A 19,730-nucleotide genomic window follows, 5' to 3' on the forward strand; every position below is an offset into this window, starting at 1 on the left:
GAGATGCAACTTTATGCACACTAGGATGCCTATAACCAAAAGACAGACAATAAGGAGTGTTAAGATATGGAAAATTGGGGCCAGCCGAGTGGCGCGATGGTTAAGAACTGGCTTGGGACGCCAGAGGGCCCCAGTTCGGATCCCACATATGAGGGCCAGTGACACTGCCCTCTACAGCTAAGATGCTGAACAACAGCTCAACCTGGAGCTGGGCTGCCGTGAGTCGCTGGCGACGGCGTAGGCTACAGCCCCTGCTGCAGTGAGTTGCCATGGGCTACCGTGTGTAGCCAGCAGCCAGCGTGAGCGGCCAGCAGCCGCCGTGAGCAGCAGTCCAGAAGCAGAAGCTGGCGACTGATCTGCCTCACCCGGGAAGAGCGCAATGATGGTGCCAACTTGGGCCAGTGAAGCAGCGTCCTCCACAACTACATTGAAGAACAAAAACGACAGCAACTTGTCTGTTCCCCTTCCCCCAATTCCCCATCACTGTTCCCATCCCCCCAATTACCCAATAAAAATCTTTTAAAAAAAAAAGATATGGAAAATTGGAAGCCCTCATACACTGCTGGTGGGAATGTAAAATGGGGCAGTCACTTTGGAAAAAAGTCTGGCAGTTCCTCAAAAGGTTAAACATACAGTCGTCATATGACCCACAATTCCACTCCTAGGTATATAAACCCACGTGAAATGAAAACAAATGTTCACATAACAACTTGTATACAAATGTTCACAGCAGCATTATTCATAATAGCCAAAAAGTGGAAGCAATCCAAATGTCCATCAGTGGATGAATGGATTACTAAAAGTGGTATTTCGGGGTGACCAGTTAGCTCAGTTGGTTGGAGTGTTGTGCTGCTAGCATGAAGGTTGCCGGTTCGATCCCGGCATGGGCCACTGTGAGCTGCGCCCTCCTTGGGAGAGTCAACTGTGCCATTGCGTCATGAAAGCAATGTGTAACAAATGACCATGGCTGTTGCCCAATAAAATTTTTTTAAAAACATGGTATGTTTTATTCAGCAATAAAAAGAAACAAAGTACTGATAGATGCTATAATATACACAGATCTTGACAACATTATGCTAAGTGAAAGAAAGCCAGTCACAAAAGGCCACATGTTCTATGATTCCATTTATATGGAATGTCCAGAATAGGCAAACTCATTGAGACAGAAAACAGATTAATTGTTGCCTAGGGCTGGGGGAGGGGAGGGAGACTAGGAGGCTTGGGGTGTCCACTAAGGAGTATGGGGCTTCTTTCAGGGTAATGAAAATGGTCCAAAATCGATTGTGGTGATGGTTGCGCAGATCTGTGAGTATGCTAAAAGCCACTGAATTATACACTGTAAATGGCTAAATTTTATGATTTGTGAATTACATCTCAATAAAACTGCTTAAAAAAATTACAACGGTGACGTATGCACTCTGATAGAGGTGCGTGCAAGGCACTGTAGGAGTTCAAAACAAGTCACCCCAAGATGTGCCTCTGTGGTATGTGGGTTGTTTTGAGCTAAAGGCAATTGAGATGCTGTGGGCTCAAGGGAAACCTCTGCCCCGCCCCCTTAACTACCTAGAAGAATTTGAATGAGGGCCTTTGCCCATAGTAAGAGATTATCAGAGATAACCTTTCTTTTAAAACCTATCTATAGGGCAGGGCAAATTACTAATTCCTGAACATCGGCTCTTCATACAACCTGAGAATACACGTCCTGCCCTGTGAAGCCCCCGTGCCTTACCTCATCCTTGGCTCAGGATGCCAGATATACTTCATTTCCCCTTCTGTCTCAGAACCGCTCATGTATGTGGGGTTCCCATATGTACGCACGCAATCAGCTTTGGCTATTTTCTCTTGTTACTCTGTCTCATGTAGATTTACTAGACCAGCAGGAAGAACTTGAAGGGTAGAGGAAAGTTTCTCCCTCCCCCACAGCAGAGAAAGGTCAGGAAAGGCTTCTAAGGATGAACAGAAAGCTGCCACTCACTGGGTTTCGTTTATTTTTTTAATGAAATTTGTCACTGGTTTTATTAAGATTCCAGGGGAAGGGAGATTGCAGGAGTGAGACATCTCAGGCGTAAGGAATCTCAGGATACATCTAAAAAACTTTTTCAGATTGTCAAAGATAAAACCCAAGCGTGGGAGGGATGGGGATGCCATCCATGGGTTGAATGAGCAAAGCGGCAAGTGACAGAGCACAACAGCCTTCACCTCCAGTCAAGAGCCTTGAATTGAGCATTTTACGAGAAAAAGAATCAGTGGAAGATGAGGAGCAGCGGAAGAACAGCTGTCACTTTCGCTTTAGAAAGACAGATGATTGCCAGTGTGGAAACTAGACAGACGGGGATGAGTCTAGAGACAGGCCAGCCCATTTATTTATATTAGCTGTTATAAATTATCGTCACAGTCAATTTAATCCTTTCCTAAACATTAAGCTTGCAAACTGCTGCGAAGAGAAATAAGTCCAGGATCGTATCTTTCTTCAAGACATGGCTGACAAGATGGAGTATTGAAAACAAAGCAGTTTGATGTAAAAATAATAATAATAAAATCATGTATAATTTTAGATGTCCTGATAGTATAATGAAAAAAAACTCTAATAGCCCCTTAGGAGTTTAGGTAAGAGCCAGAAACGAATGACAATGACCCAATCCAGAAACATAAACAAGCCACTTACCATAGGAAGGCGGGCATTTGGCTCAAATTCTGCAGAATCAGCATCTAAAGGTTAAGAAATGAGTTCAATGATTCACCAATATTGCCGAGAAATATTTTAAGTAAAAGGAATTTTTCTAAATAAAAGGTTATTAGTAGATCTCAGACCTACCTTTCAAGTTCAGGCAGTTCCTTGCGAACTCTATCACTGCTAGTTGCATCCCAAGGCAAACTCCTATTTGAAAAAGCACATATGTAAAGCGCATACACATATATTGTATTGCTCCCTATTTTCTGTTCGTTTGTTTGCTGTCTGTCTCCTCCATCTAGAATGCAGACTTGGGGAGAGCAAGACTCTACCTGCCTGGTTCACTGCTGTACCCTGTGCACTCAGAAGGGGGTTAGATAGCCTGAACTTGAAGAAGAACGAATTCAAGGTCAGAAAAGGGCAGGGCAAGATCCAACAGGCAAATCTGCCTCCCTCCAAATTTGTGTCTAACTTGAGGCGAATGTGCGGGCTGCAGGGCTGTCCCAGAGCACCTGAGTCCCTAGAGAATATCTAACAACACCCAGCTCCCTTCTCAGTGTCCCAGCCTTAAATACAGGCTTTGCCTGAGAGCAGCCTCAGGCTGGCCAGCGGGCTGGGATGGGAAGAGCGCCATCCCAGGTGGACAGGGGAGCCCAGAACAGCCCTATAACCTCACTGCAGGAAAGCAGCAGCAGCTGGGGGAGTTGGCACCTCCACGGTGGGCTTCAGCGTGCTGGAGGGCAGGACCAGGGGATGCAAAATGGAACTGAACAGAGAGCTCAATAAGGAGGAAGGGTCCTGTGTAGCCCCAGGACTGTTGCCACAGGGATGTACCCTTCACCCATCTCCACAGTCACTGAGGCCCACCAATTCTCTCCACTAAACAAATGCCGAGGAGCATTCCAGATGCTCCTTTGGACATGTCCAAGGTACAGAAGCGACTCAAAGGAGAGAGCCATTAATATGCCAGGCCAGCCAGAACAAACGTCGGTAAGCATGAAACCGCTGAGCGCTTTGGGGGGACTTCAGAAAGTTCTATATGGCTGGGACGTAAAGAGACACCGTGTTAAAGAGAAGGCTGAAGAGCTGAGAACTGTTCTACACAGTGAAAATGATCTGAAGACCTTGAACCATGTTTAGACAGAAACCAAACACGATTACGTCAAAAGAAAACAATGGGGGCCGGCCGAGTGGCGCGTTGGTTAAGAGCTGGCTTGGGACGCCAGAGGGCCCCGGTTCGGATCCCACATATGAGGGCCAGTGACACTGCCCTCTACAGCTAAGATGCTGAACAACAGCTCAACCTGGAGCTGGGCTGCCGTGAGTCACCGGCGACGGCGTAGGCTGCACCCCCTGTGGCAGTGGGTTGCCATGGGCTACCGTGTGTAGCCAGCAGCCAGTGTGAGTGGCCAGCAGCCGCAGTGAGTGGCCATCCAGAAGCCGGCGACTGATCTGCCTCGCCCGGGAAGAGCGCAATGATGGTGCCAACTTGGGCCAGTGAAGCAACGTCCTCCACAACTAGACTGAAGAACAAAACGACAGCAACTTGTCTGTTCCCCTTCCCCCAATTCCCCAGCGCTGTTCCCATCCCCCAATTCCCCAATTTAAAAAAATCTTAAAAAAAAAAAAAAAGAAAACAATGGCCCAGACGAGCTTAGACAAGTAAAACAAAACAAGGTATCAAGGTAACTACTGGATTCCCTTTTGAAAATGGATCTCAGTAGAGAACATCTAGAAAGTTAATCAAAGAACAAAGGCAACGGGGAAAATGAATAGTCTGCTGATAGTAAAAGGTACCAAAAGCTGTCCACTCGGACTGTAAACCCACCAATAGATCCAAGCACAGTGTGAAGCACAGCCTCTCTACACTCCCTCTCCCGCCTGAATCCCACCTGCATGACTGCCTTTGTCCCATCAAGGGTCCATTTCATCTGATTTCACTGGCACAGAAGCCATGCTTTGCAATGTGAACAAAAGCATTAAAAAGACCCAGCACTACCAAATTTCAACAGAGCTGTTCCTGTAATGTGGACGGTCTTTCTGTATTATCTTTTCTAGAAAGAGCATAGAAATTTCAACTTAAATAATTTTTTTCTGATTAGAAAGAACATTGTGAAGATCTGTTGAATGGTGCTCTGCTTGAAGTGATGGAAAGAAGGATTTGGGTGGGAATTGGGGAAGGTAAGAGCAGGTATGGACAGCAACTTCGCCAGGCCTCTTGCTACCCAACCAGAGCAATGGTAAGTTCTCCTGGGTCAACAAACTCTTTCCGTAAAAGGCCAGATAGTAAAGACTTTAGGCTTTGCAGGCTGTAGGGTCTCCCACTCTGCCATCGTACCACAAAAGCTGCAATAGACCAGGGGTTGGCAAACTTTTGAGACGGAAGAGGCCGCCAGGGGTCAGCAAACTGCAACTCATAAGCCACAGGCTCTGAAGTAAAATTGAAAATGAAAATAAAACTATCATAGTTTCATTTATAAAATTTTTAAAGGATATTATTCACATAATGGCGATTATTTAAAAATACATTTATGGGTCTCAAATAATTTTTAAATTGTTGTGAGGGACAGGACTGGCTCTTCCAGGGGTCGGCAAACTTTTGAGACAGAACGTACCTCAAGAGCCGCACGTGGCTCGTGGGCCGCAGTTTGCCGACCCCTGCTATAGACACTATATAAACAAACTGGAGTGGCTGTATACCAATAAAACTTTATTTACAAAAACAGGACACAAGCCAGGTATGACCTGCAAGATATAGTTTGCTGACCCCTGTTGCAAACTATTTGGTGCCTGAATACGCAAATCTGAGTTCACACTTTTCATGTTAACAAACTCTATTAAGTATTACCCCTACTAGGTGTCAAAAGTTTAATAAATTCATAGTTAGGATCCATAAACATGAGCTTTACCCAGAAAAGGAATCTTCTTTGTCCTTGCCCAAGAAATTGCCTGGAGTTTTCCCGACGTTCCTCTGATTCCAAAGCCTCCTGGCACAAGAACACCACTGTAATCAACACAAGATGAGGGTGAAATTCATGTTATTTTAATTTTAAGACTCTTGTTTTCAACTTTTCATGCTTACTGGTCCCCAGTCCAGTGCTAGAGCATATGCTTGAGGTCTGTATTCAGAATTGATTACATAATCTGACATCCTGAACTTCCTGCCTGAAATCCTCCCAGGGTATGAAGAAGATGCAATAATTTCTCACAATTGACCTCGATATATATTTTCTGGTATATCTTGGTGGTATAAGCATAGTGACTGAGAAACTCAATTCAGTTAAAAATGCCAAGAATTACCGGAATAAAAATAGCTTAAGGTTCGTTTTTTAAAAAAACACAAAAAAACAACTTATAAAAATGTTAAGATCTCTTATATAATCAGAAAGAGTTAAACTGGTAAAATTAGCCTAAGATTTCAACTGCTAATTAAAGTAGGGCAGATGAAAATTTCCTTGTTAGAAGACACTTTAGAGACCTTCTAAGCAAATACTCATTTGAAAAGGGGGTGGGGGGAGGTGGGTCATGCTACCCTCACAATAATACAACGCTGCTCAATTGTTCTGTTGATTACTTAGGAAATAAAAACAAGAATCAAATGATGTGGAAAAGAAAATATAACCAAGAGAGAAGGGTTGTCATCCTTGTGCTTCAACTTTGTGTAAGATGCATCTCTGCACCATTCAGTACAATAAACATGCTTTCTCTCCAAGACAGGATCCCCATCGTCCCCAAAATAAAACTATTTTCATTGCACATGACACTAACATTAACATGGCATGTTGTAAAGTAAGTGCAGTGTGAATGCGACACAACCACCTGTAATGACCACAGCACTCCGGACCACCTTTCAAAATGCACAAAAATTAGTAATGGGGGTCGATCAAATCATTCCAGAAAAAGCACAATGGCATTCTCCTAACTGGCGTAGATGGTCCCCAAGACTCACTCAGCTTTGCACAGCTTCTGCCACGCTTCATGAAATTTCACAGGGTCCTCAGCTTCCGTGGTGTGCTCCAGATCGATGGAGTCTATGTACTAAAAAACATCCAATAGATTAAAGGACCATTTAAGAAAAATAAATACAGTAATACCTTGGTTTGCGAGCATTGGTTCCGGAAACAAACTACTTATATTGCAAGACATTGCTCGTTTACCACGTTAAAATGTATTAGAAATGTTTGCTCATCTTGCAGAACACTCGCAAACCACGTTACTCACAATCCAAGGTTTTACTGTACTCAGAAATATTAGAACTATCTAACACTATGACACAATTATTCAGTAAGTGCTTGTTATGCAAACCCCGTACTGGACACTTGGGACAGAAAAGCATGACCTCTTGTCTTGGGGCTTTTATAATCTTTCAGGAAGATTAAGAAACCAGATAAGCAGGCAGCACCACCATGGTGGGATAATGGCTACAGCGAGCAGGGAAATGAATGCTGCAGAAGGAACCAGGAGCCACACTTACTCTACTGGACACTGGAGGAAAGAAGGGAGGGGGCGTCATCAGGGAAGATTGATGGGGAGGTGACATCCAAGAAGCTAAGCCCTCGAGGATGAGCGGAAGTCAGACGAGCATGTATGTGCACGTTGGGAGGTAGGCGTGAAGGCGTGCAGGACACAAACGAAGTAAGGGAGGTGAAGGAACAGCGTGTATGAAACCTCAGAGGAAAGAGAGAAAATGGTGGCCATTCTGGGGCCCTTGAAAGAGGCTCCACCCAGCCAGAGGAGATTACACTTGAAGCCACTGAAAGGTCTTACATGAGGGAACAACGGGAACAGAAGGAGCCGAGAGTGGTTTCAGAAGGATCACCCAGAGACAAAGTGGGAAATGCAGGGAGGACTGGAAAGCAGTCGGCAAGTAAGCCAGGTGAGCAAAGCCTAATTTCAAAAACTGTGCCTTAAACTTGTAGGCAGAACACAGCAACAGGCTGGACTCAAAAAGAATTTTCCAAGACCGTGACTCCAACAGTGCTGAGTAGAAGCGAGTGTCAATAAACTCTATTAAATGAAAACTGAAGGCAAACACGATCAAATATATGACGATAGAAGGAGAACTGACTCTGGGTGGTGAGCACGCAATGTGATATATAGATGATGTGTTCCAGAATTGTACACCTGAAACCTGCATAACTTGACTAACCATTATCACCCCAGTAAACTTTAATTAAAATTAAATTAATTAAATAAATGAATATATAAATAATTTTTAAAAAGAAAAATCATGCATAATTCCTATATACAAAACAGTCCCCACATAACTATATGATTTTAATATCCCCTTTGTAAAAATCACTATCTGACTACATCTTAACATACAAAATTTTAAAGGGTTTACAAAATTTGTATCGTAACAATTTTTCCATTGCTGTTTCCTTTTCTCTACGAGGGGGTAGAGGACTTGGAGGAGTGGGAAGAATAGGAAGTAAAATATTCATTGTAAAGCCAAAAATAAGAAGTGGTTAGAAAAGAAGAGGGCTACAAAGCTATGAGAGAAAAGTCAGATAGGTCCTAAGCTGGTGTCTAAGTGGAAGTTACTATTAGGTTGTCGGAAGAGTCATGACGCATTTTTGCAACGAAAAACATAGAAAAAATATGTCGTGACTTTTCCGACAACCCAATAAATTTCTTGAACATATAAATGCATCTTTCTGCTCATATATAAAGGTTTCACCATTTAAACCAAGATAATAAGGGTTGATTGAACTGTGATATACCCATAGAGAGTATCACTGAAAATAAACATTTATATATAGAGAGAGCAAAGTCTAGAAAGATATGCATCAAACTGGGAATAACAGGTACAACAGAGAAGCGTGATTTCAGGGAAGAGGAATCTTGCTTACTGCATTTTACATGATGCCTTTTTAACATTTTCTACACTGAGAACATACTACTTCTATATCTAACAAACACAAATACTCAAGCTATATATAACAACTCCAGTTCTTCTATCCCATATACTGATTTTAAAAAATGGTCACTGTGTGCCAGATACCACTCCTCCAAGTTAGAAAAAGCAATATAGCATTTTGAAAAACTGGATTGAAATGCAAAGGGGAAAAAAGTTCTATTTTCTTGTTAGGCAAATACAATGTACTTAAATGAGTATGAAGTATATATGGCCCTGGATGTGCAAAGCCTAATTTCAAAAACTGTGCCTTAAACTTGTAGGCAGAACACAGTTAGCATGGCAGGCCTGATCGCCATCCTTGGAAAGGCCTTCTTATAAGGTTGGCCCTTGGCTGGCATCTGGACACTTGGATTTGGGAAGGGTACCCAGTATTTCCAGACCTGGTAAGAGTCGCTCATTGTGCCTACGGAGTTTGTAGAAGCAACCCAATTTATGCCGATCACCTGCTTTCTTTCTGGGGGTCTAGCAATTTGGTACTTAGTACACAGGAGGTGCCCATGTGATCAGCCCCCAATAAAAACCCTGGGTGCTGAGTCTCTAGTGAGCTTTCCCGGCAGACTGCACTCCATACATGTTGTCACAGTTCGTCGCTAGGGGAATTAAGCATGTCCTCTGGGACTCCACTGGGAGAGGGCTCCTGGAAGTTTCCCCCAGACTTGATCCTGTGCCCTTTTCTCCTCGCTGATTTTGCTCTGTATCCTTTCACTGTGATTAAGCTTAGCCATAATTCTGACTATACGCTGAGTCCTGGAGAATCGTCAAACCTGGAGGTGGTTTTGGGGATCCTTCAACACAGCCTGCCTCCCTGACACACAAGATATTAGGGTGAATGACTGAAATAAATATCCAGAAGACCGGGTCAGGACTCACCATCAGGTTCAACTTGTGGTTGATGGCCAAGGCCGAGTGTTCCAGGGCTTTGAACACAGAGGCGTAGCAGTCTCTGAGCTTGGTGTACTTGCCAACCAGGGCGATGGAGCAGGTTTTCTGTAATCTTTCATACCTGGGGGGGAAGACAAGTTTAAGGTTATACGCATGTAACATACCATCACAAACATAACAGCCACTACTCTTATCCCAAGATACTTTTCAAAACCTTAGGAGCAGGGCCAGCTGGATGGCTCAGCTGGTAAGAGCGCGTGCTCTTAACAATAAGGTTCCCAGTTTGACTCCCACATGGGATGGTGCGCTGTGCACCCCGCAACTAAAATTGAACACGGCACCTTGAGCTGAGCTGCCGCTGAGCTGCCAGTGGGCGGTCAGATGGCTCAGTTGGTTAGAGAGCGTGCTCTTAACAACAAGGTTGCCGGTTTGACTCCTACATGGGATGGTGAGCTGCGTCCCCCCCTCCCCCCGAAACTAGATTGAAAAGTGGCCACTGGACTTGGAGCTGAGCTGCTCCTTCCACGACTAAGATTGAAGGACAACAACTTGACTTGGAGCTGATGGGTCCTGGAAAAACACAATGTTCCCCTTCCCAAATTCCTCAACATTGTTCCTGTCCCCAATTCCCCAATAAAATCTTAAAAATTAAAAAATAATAATAAAAATAAACCTTAGGAGCCAATGAGCCTTGAACTTAATGTACTTGATTCAAATCCCCACCACACCCCCAAAGAACTAAAACATGTATGCCGACAGATTTCAAAATCATAAGAAATCCCAACATCAGTTTACATAAGCAGGCACAGATATAAATCAGAGAAAAAATTAAAAGCATTAAAAATATAAAAAGCTGTCCCCATCTCATACACATGAGCTGTCCTTAAATAAGGTAGCATCGTACAAGAAAATGCATTTTAAGTGTCAATAGGAAACATTCCAATATTAACTTTGTAAGGTGACATTACAAAGAAAATGCATTCAAACTGTCAATATTAAAAATTGTTACATTCCCAGCTGGCCCACAAAAGCCAGGTTATTCATGGCATGCCTGAAGAATGGTGCTAAGAGTACTATTTAAAGTGTTACAATGCGTTTAGATCATTTTTATGAGAAAATTCCATTCTACATAAAACGCTCAATCACATTTTACCATTAGAGCCACAATCTTTACTGTTCCTTTTGTCAGGAAATCTGTTCAAAGAACATGAAAAATGTCTGGTCTGATACTAAGTATGTGGAAATGTCATCTTGGGGCTGAATATATTTTAGGGCTTGGAAGCAAACCCTTCCTCCAACACCTTAGAACAGAAATGCTCCTGTGGTGTGGACTATTCCTCATTCATATCAACATCTGCAGAGAGCACAAGGGCAACATGATGTCAAACAGGCTGGGAGGAGAGAAATGCACAAGAAGCAATGAGGTCAAAACTGACAGTAAAGATGACTTTCTAGGAAGGTGACTAAAGGACCTGAGAGAAGGCTGCTCAACCTTTCACTTGCCAGTTAAGTTTATGTTGCTCTGGAGATAATGTAGCTGCCTACGCTTCACCCCAGCTCTACATAAAGGACACAGGTAACAAGCAAGTCAGTATCAAGCCAAGATTTCAAGAGACATCAGAGGAGAGTGCTTTCTGTCCCAGTGTTTGGCCTGTGGGAACTGGCGATCACAACCACATTTGAGCACAGCAGCGGGGCTGAGCCCTCATCCTCCCCAACCCTGTTCTCACTCCTGCATTGAGGGAGGGACATCAGCTCTGCTCCTGGGAAGGAAGCAAGGCTGGAGTCAATACTGCCAGTTCCTCCTTCCACTCACTCATGTCCAGTCTTCTCAAGGGAGGAGGGGTCATTCAAGCCAGGTGGGACAGGTGAGTCCACTGGGTCACACCAACCACGGAGGAGGGCCACTGTCCAGGAAGGTATCCTCAGCCCATCCCCCTGGTGACCTCTTTCCCACTGGGACCTACAGCCACCAGCCAAGGAACACCAAGGACCACTGGCAGCCACCAGAAACTAGGAGAGAGCAAGGAACAGATTCTCCCTCTGAGCCTCCGGAAGGAACCAACCCTGTTGATGCCTTGATTTTGAACGTCTGACCTCCGTAACTGTCAGAGACTGTTGTTTTCAGCCACCTAGTTTGTCGTACTTTGTTCTATAGCAGCCACAGGAAACTAACAGGAAGGCCAAACACTGGCTTTAAAAAGCACAGAGGCATAGAGAATAATCTAGAGCTATTTCCAAAAAAAAAGGGGTTAAAATATTAAAATTTCTAGTCCTCAGAGAGAATCAGCCCGAAGCTACTCAGAAAATTCCTACAAAATGACTGAGTCCTTAAGCATTCTGCAGGGCAGGGGTTTCATTTATCCTCATTCATTAGAGTACCTAAGCTCAGAAACTGCACTTTATTCCTGATTCTATTATGCTTGCCCCAAAAATCCTAAAACACTTTAAATTTTTCAGTGAAAGGGTAAGAGAACTTCAATCTACTAGTCATCTACCAAGGTCAGTGATTTTTGTCACCATCAAATCATTTTAATTATTGATACCAACATCAATAATCAACACTTAGTCTCTAATTCGGTGTTAAGGCCGTACATGTTGTCGCTCATAATTTCCACCATGTATGTACTGGTATCGCCCCATTATATATGGATGGGAGAAAAAGCCCAGAGAGGTTAAGTAATCTGCTCAAACTCACACAGCTAGTGAGAGGAGAAGCTAGGATTTGAATCCACGGTGTCTGATGTCAAAGTCTATACATGTTTTTTATTTAGATATCATTGACATGTAACATTATATTAGTTTCAAGTGTACAACATAATGATTCAATATATACAGATTTTGCAAAATGGTCTCCACAGTAAGTGTAGTTAACATCCATCACCACATATATTGTAAGTTTTTTTTCTTGTGATGAGAACATTTAGGATCTACTCTCTTAGCAACACCAGAGCCTACGTTTCTAACTGCTGCACCTCCTGCCTCTCCCTAAGCTGCACAAGAAACCAGGGAGTCAAGGTTTTACGGAGTCATGCCCCATCTACATTTAAGAAAAGGGCGATGGAGATTCAATTTCCATATGACTTCAAATGAAACCACTTTGTTGAAATTAATAAAGTTAAAACCTAGGCCCGCCGAGTGGCGCGTTGATTAAGAGCTGGCTTGGGATGCCAGCTCTGAGCAGCAGGGCCCCGGTTCGGATCTCACATGAGAGCCAGTGACGCTGTGCCCTCTACAGCTAAGATGGTGATCAACAGCTCTACCTGGAGCTGGGCTGCTGTGAGTCGCCGGCGACGGTGTAGGCTGCAGTGGGGACTGCAGTGGGTTGCCATGGGCTATCGTGAGTGGCCGGCAGCCAGAGTGAGCTGCCGTGAGCCACAGTGAGCGGCCGTCCAATGGCCAGCGAGCAACTGCCTCACCTGGGAAGAGCGAAATGATAATACCAACTTGGGCCAGTGAAGCAACGTCCTCCACAACTAGACTGAAGAACCAAAGGACAGCAACTTGTCTGTTCCCCGTCCCTGATTCCCCAACGCTGTTCCCCTTCCCCAATTCCCCAATAAAAAAATCTTAAAAAAAAAAACCTATCAGGGGTTTTAATAAAGATGCTGATAGCTAATAAATGCAGGATGGAACAATAATAATATAGCCAAAACTTCCCATTCAAAAGGATTTTCTGTAGGAAATGGTAACCAAATCTTAAAAACAAGCAAAACAAAACAAACAAACAGAAAAATCCATGACGTTTAAAACTGTTTAAAATATTCAGAAACTAAGAAATAAGCTAATAAATCAAAATGCTCCAAAGGCTCCAGAAATCCTCAGAGTACAGCAAAACATTCTAACAATGTGCTAGAGCTTTAGACACACCCAGACAAAAAACATCCACGCGCAGAATGTAACATAGGTACCTTTTAAGGTATGCCTCAGTCCTACCCCTAAACACAAGAATTATTAAAGATTATATTAGTAATTCCTTTCACGTACCTGTCAGCCATATTTCTCCACTTGAAAAGCAAATTACTTGCACAATCACCAATGGGCAAATCCAATCTCTCTTTAAAATATTTAACAACGCCTTGTTCCTCCAAAAGCACAGGCACTCGATATGTGGAAGAAACATCACGGATACATAGGACCTGGTTAATGATGATAAAACACCGTATTTAAGTAGAATGACTCAAATATGACACAAGAATGAGCTCAAGAAAAAGCCAGAACTCGAGCCTGGCAGTTGATTTATACTGATAGAAGAAAACCAAGACCCAGCCACCTAAACAAGAGGCAGAATTCACGCAAGGTTAGTTTCATCTAATTACAAAATGCTTTGAATTCATTATTCTACCTTTGCAACCATGGATGCTGTGGTAGAATAAAAAATATATATAGTATATGATCTTTGTTCCCACTTACTGACACAGAGCTTCAAAAATGTTTGGAATTTCCTGAGTGATGGGGTATCTTTGTTATGCTAATGAGATGACTCAGGGTGGCCCGTAGGTGGCTTCAGGATGGGATTTAGTCACCAGAGAAATCAACCAAGTAATTAAAGGGCTGGAACTTTCAGCCACCTGACCTCCACCAAGTGGATGGGGGGCTGGAGATTGAATTCGATCACCTGAACAATGATTTAGTCAATCATGCCTATGTAATGAAACTCCCATAAAACTCTGAATACCAAGACTCAGGGGAGCGTCCTGGTAGGTGAATAGACAGGTGTGCCAGGAGGGTGGCTCCCCCTGACTCTATGGAGATAAAAGCTCTTGCACTCAGGACCCTCCTAGACTTTGCCCTGTGTGTCTCTTCATCTGGCTGTTAATCTGTACCCTTTATAATAAAACGGTAATGGTAAATACAGCACTTTCCTGAGTTCGGTGAGTCATTCTAGAGAATTCGCAAACCTGAAGGAGTGGTGAGAAGCCCCAGGTTTGTAGTCAGCCAGGCAGAAGTGTGGGTAGCTTGGGGACACTGGACACTTGTGCCTGGTGTCTGAAACAAGGGCAGTCTTGTAAAGGACTGAGCCCTTAAACTTATGGAGTCTGTCACTCTGGGTCATTACTGTTAGAATTGAACTGCAGGACCCCCAGCTGATGTCAGACAATTGGTGTTGGAATGTGGATGCTTTATATGTCAATATCAAGACATACCACCCAAGGTGCCATCTTCTAAGTCGAGGTTAAAGCTATAGCATTGAATGCATACACCTTGTCTCTGAAATGTGGGTATGCAGTCTGTTTCTTCATTCATTTGTTGCTGTTGCTGCTGCTGTGGTTGCTTTTGTCTGCCCCCTTCATTTGGCTACATTCATTTGGCCCACAATCAAATTAATTACACCTGTTAGAGAATGGCTCCCCTGCCAGGTGGTGTGGTTTTTTTTCCACACTTACCCTAACAAGCTTTCACCACCCTCTCAAGTACATCCAAGAAGCTACTGGCAGGCATTTAAGGATCTGCCACATCCTACATAAATGCCAAAAAATGAGCTGCCAACAATATGTGTGCAGTCTTTCCAAATCCATAGCTATCCAGGGATTTCCTAAGCTGTTTGGACATCACCAACCTGATACTTAAGACTAGTGTGCCTCACTTGTGCATTTACCAACACAACTGAAAGTGCCGAGGTGTCACTGATATGAGGCTCTGTCACAACAATTAAATCTCTGGACATCCACAACTCCCACATGTGGAAGGCATGGAGTGTGGATCTAGTTACTCATCCTCCAAGCCAAAGAGAGACTTTTTAAAATGTTATAGTAAGGGGCCACATCCACAGAGACACCTCTGATTCTCTATCCCCTCCTGGGCAACCCAGATGAGAAATGCTTTAAATGCAAATTCGCTGGGAACTATGAAATGGGAGCATTAACTCATATCACAAAAAACGACGTGCTGAAAAATGGCTAATAAACTGGCCTGTGGACTGATGAGACAGAGTATTCTTCAGAATCTATAGTTATATAGAAAACAGACTCGATATGGTCAAACGCTTGGACTAAATCTTCTGTCTCAGAACTGAATGAAAAAGGGGGCTCTGTAAATCTGACAAGTCCAGTGACCAAAGTAACCTCACAAGATGATCTGATCACAGATTTCGAACTGGGGAGGTCATGGCGGGTAGTCACACCTTGGGCCTATAACTTCTCTAGTAAAAGGTTTATCCTTGCCTTAAGCCAGCCCTGTCTATTGTTCTGGTGCACCTAGGTGAACACACCTTTGAAATGCCAGAGTAATCCTCTTTTTTTGGACCCCTCAGAGGCATAAGCACACTCAAGGGAGTACAGAATCTTTTGAACTATCCTGTAATCCAATCCCACCTTGCTTTCTCCCACCTTCATGTAATCTTCCTTACTTTCCCTCCTTAATTCCAAATGTACAAAAGGAACCACAAAACTCTCATTCTTTGGAGCATTTGAGATCTTGCCTCCTGGCATTCATCAGTTTGGTTCAAATCAACTCATAAAAAATTCACAGGTTTGGATGTTCTCACGTCAACAGGGCTGTCAAAAACCCAACTCTAAAAGCTGTATTCTCCTTCTATTTAGGAAACCAAGTTATATTTGTTTAATACACACACAGAGTACTATTTACCAATAGGAAGGGTACAAAAAACAATTGAACAAAATCAACATGGCTTGATGACATAAAAACACAGGGGAGTCCTTTCAACCTTCCATGATATTTTTCATAGTTCCCACTTATGCACTGACCCTGAAACATTGCGCAGGAAGCTCTTCATCAGACTGCCCCCTGAGATACAGAAATTTGATTACATGGTTTTTAGGCTCCAGAGAACTCAGAGGTTATCAGAAGAAAACAAAAGGCTTTTGCTAAACCTCACCCTTTTCCTGAGCACTGGTTGTATCGCTGTTTAAATTATAGCCAACTCCAATCCCTTATGCCTGAGCCTTACTGCAAACAAGAGACAGAGATAAGAGAATGAAAGAAAAAGGAAAGGCTAACTCTCAGATACCCAGGTGGAAAATCCGACAGACAGAGGACCTGAGCCCAAATCACCGTACAGTTTCATAGCAATGAATTGAACTGAGGCCACTGATGTAATCAGAAGTGATAGTGTGAATGTCAATGTAATATGTGCTTTGGGGTGAGTTAAGCTGTAGCAGGTACAAAGGAGAAATTGCAGTGAAAGCAGTCAGTGCCCTGGAAAGACAAGATAAAGAAATGATAAGCAGGTTTCACATGGTTCTCTCTCTAGAGGTGTGACTGGGAGTTAAAAAACCCACCTGGTTTTGTATGTTAACTTAAGGAGTGATTATGCAAAGAAACATGCACCTAAGGAATCAGGAGTGTCAGGAGTATTAACTTAAAGGCAAGGAAGCTATGGTTGGATATGAATTTTCATAAATGCTGTGAAAAGCAATACGATAATTGAAGAGGTGTAAAACTCTGGCATCAGCAGAAGTGCCTGCAAGGCAATAAAATCTAAAGAGTAGCACTAACCTGTTCAGGGTTCACGTGACAAAACATAGAAATCTTTTCCTTCACAGCCATTTCGATGGGCGTTGAACTTCGGCAGACAATCTGTCAAAGTCAGTTATGCACAGGTCAGCAAGCAAGAATCGGCTGTCCACGTCACCATTCGTTTTCAGGAGGACACTTCATAAATTCTTTTTGCTACAATAGACTTGACCAAGTATGTACATGTTCATTCTGGGCATTCCACTGGACTTTTAGAAACTGGTCTGAACACCAATATAAGCAAATTTAATCAAACTCAACACGAATCCAGCAGTAAGAACTCGAAATGTGAAGTCGTCTCTGGTAAGTACAGTCAAGGCTCACAAATGCTACTTCTTTAAAAATGCAAGAACAGAGCTAGACCAGACACTGGCAAGCTTTTTCTCTAAGGGCCAGATAGTAAATATTTTCGGTTTTGCGGGTCATGCAGTCACCATCCTGACTACTCAATTGTATCCTGCTATGCAAAGATAGCTAGAGACAAATGTACACAATGGGTGGTACCATGTCCCAATAAAACTTTATTTACAGGCAACGGGCCTGTAGGCACTTATTTACCGACCCCTGATCTAGACTAGTAGCAAGAACTGGATTACCTGCTATTAGTAAGAGCAGTGATAGCCCGTCCTAGCAGGGTCACAGGAAAATCTCCATGTCCCACCTCACTCTGAAAGACCCAGGTATCATACAAAATGACAGGACATTGCCCTTGCCCAGCTATCAATGTGGCCAATCAAAGGAGGGCTTGGAGAACCAATGGCCAATTTAGAAATGTGTAAAGCAACACTTGAGGATGAGGGAATAAGCCTTCCCTGGCTCCCCGATACAAAAAGCTCAATCTCACAGGAACCATTTGAGAACTAGAAAGGACTTAAATGATATTATAGATTAAGAAAAGGAGATCCTGGGCCAGCCGAGTGGCGTGTTGGTTAAGAGTTGGCTTGGGAGTGCCGGCTCTGAGCAGCAGCACCGCTGGTTCAGATCCCACATGGGCCAGTGACGCTGCGCCCTCTACAGCTAAGATGGTGAACAACAGCTCCACCTGGAGTTGGGCTGCCGTGGGTCACCAGCAATGGTGTAGGCTGCAGTGGGCTGCCATAAGCTACCGTGAGTGGCTGGCAGCCGGCGTGAGCAGCCGGCAGCAGGCATGAGCTGCCAAGAGCCGCCGTGAGCGGCTGTCCAGTGGCCAGTGACCCATCTGCCTCACCTGGGAAGAGCGCAATGGCCACAATACCAACATGGGCCAGTGAAGCGACGGCCTCCACAACTAGACTGAAGAACAAACGGACAGCAACTTGTCTGTTCCCCTCCCCCAATTCTCCAATAAAATCTTTAAAAAAAAAAAAAAAGAAAAGGAGATCCTATTCCAAGAAATTTACCAACTCTCTTTAACTCACCAGATCGGGAGACAGTCCTAACCCCCTCAGCGCACGGACACTGTTTTGTGTGGGTTTGGTTTTTTGTTCTCCAGTAGCACTGGGCTGAAAAGAAAAGGGTCACTGTCAGTACATTGGGCATTTAGCTCTCCTGGAGAGTGAATGGCTCCCTAGATAAAACATGGAATACACAGAATATCAGAGGAAGACTTAACACAAGTTGCTGTCTACATACTTATCTGGAAAGCTCACCTGTGGGACAAGGCTAACATGGATATTACAGAAATTCTCTTTTTTTGCTTTAAACTGGAATTGTCTGAACGCTTCCACAAATGGCATTCCTTCAATGTCTCCAATGGTGCCACCCAGCTGGGAATGGAAAAAAAAGACACAAGTGATCGTCCATGTTACACAGACTCATAGAAAAATTCTTGATCATATAAGCAGAACAACTGAAATTTGATGGTTGTACAAGAACAGAAGTTTGTAAATATACTAAAGATCACTGAATTGTACACCTAACACAGATGAGATTTATGATCTATAAATTAAACTTCACTAAAGCTGTTAGAAATAAAAAAAGAAAAGCACTGTACGTTTAAGAGGGAGATGAAGAGAAAATGAAGACTAGGAAGTAAAGTAAGAAGAAGAGATGGGAGTGTAACAGCCTAGTAAACAAGAAAGAGAGCGAGCAGAGGCTCAAGAAGGGAGAAGCGAGAGCAAGGACTTCAAGGGTGATCCAATTCCAGTGTTCACAGTATCACTCGCCTGTTGTGTGGAGATATGAACTAAATTAAGTGAGTCATGCTATCATTGATTCACTGGGATGTTACAGACTAGTAAATTCCCACACCCCGCAAAAATGGGGGATCATTCTGAGGCTGCCAACCCTTCATCTCATCAAGACTGAAAATGTTAAACAGTAAAATGGAGGGCTTTAAGAAAAGAGAAGGGAATTCATAAGCAGATAACAGGATCCAGCATTAGGCCACAGAAGAGCAATATCAGCTTGGTTCTCGGTCCAGTTGAAAGGTAGAATTCAAATCCAGTGACAAAGGCCAGCCAAGTGGCTCAGTTGGTTGAGAGCGCAAGCTCTGAGCAACAGGGTTGCCGGTTCGATTCCCATATGGGCCAGTGAGCTGTGCCCAAGCTGAGCTGCCACTGCGCTTCCAACAGGTGGCAGGATGGCTCAGCTGGTGAGAGCACGTGCTCCTAACAAGGTTGCCAGTTTGACTCCCACATGGGATGGTGGGCTACGCCCACCCGCAACTACGATTGAACACGACACCTTGAGCTGAGCCGCCGCGAGCTGCCGATGGGTAGCCAGATGGTGACTGGACTTGGAGCTGAGCTAGCTGCGCCCTCCACAACTAAGATGGAAGGACAACAACTTGGCTGTTCCCCT

The 19,730-nt window shown here is 43.7% G+C and overlaps 1 protein-coding gene across 7 annotated transcripts in view; it reads right to left on the bottom strand.

Annotated features, from left to right (window-relative positions):
- Nucleotides 1–19,730, bottom strand: part of CTPS2 (CTP synthase 2) — a 106,889-nt gene that overhangs the window by 61,562 nt on the left and 25,597 nt on the right. For all 7 annotated transcript variants that reach the window (XM_019666470.1, XM_019666462.1, XM_019666479.1 and 4 more), the window contains 9 exons: nt 18,578–18,694; nt 18,347–18,430; nt 16,932–17,012; nt 13,461–13,612; nt 9,462–9,594; nt 6,621–6,709; nt 5,581–5,675; nt 2,816–2,878; nt 2,666–2,709 (listed from right to left, as the gene is read on the bottom strand). In XM_019666470.1, coding sequence (XP_019522015.1) covers nt 2,666–2,709; nt 2,816–2,878; nt 5,581–5,675; nt 6,621–6,709; nt 9,462–9,594; nt 13,461–13,612; nt 16,932–17,012; nt 18,347–18,430; nt 18,578–18,694 — 858 coding nt within the window. The remainder of the gene's footprint in view (nt 1–2,665; nt 2,710–2,815; nt 2,879–5,580; nt 5,676–6,620; nt 6,710–9,461; nt 9,595–13,460; nt 13,613–16,931; nt 17,013–18,346; nt 18,431–18,577; nt 18,695–19,730) is intronic.

This window comes from Hipposideros armiger, unplaced genomic scaffold (assembly GCF_001890085.2).
Source record: "Hipposideros armiger isolate ML-2016 unplaced genomic scaffold, ASM189008v1 scaffold_13, whole genome shotgun sequence".
Lineage (NCBI taxonomy): Eukaryota > Metazoa > Chordata > Mammalia > Chiroptera > Hipposideridae > Hipposideros > Hipposideros armiger.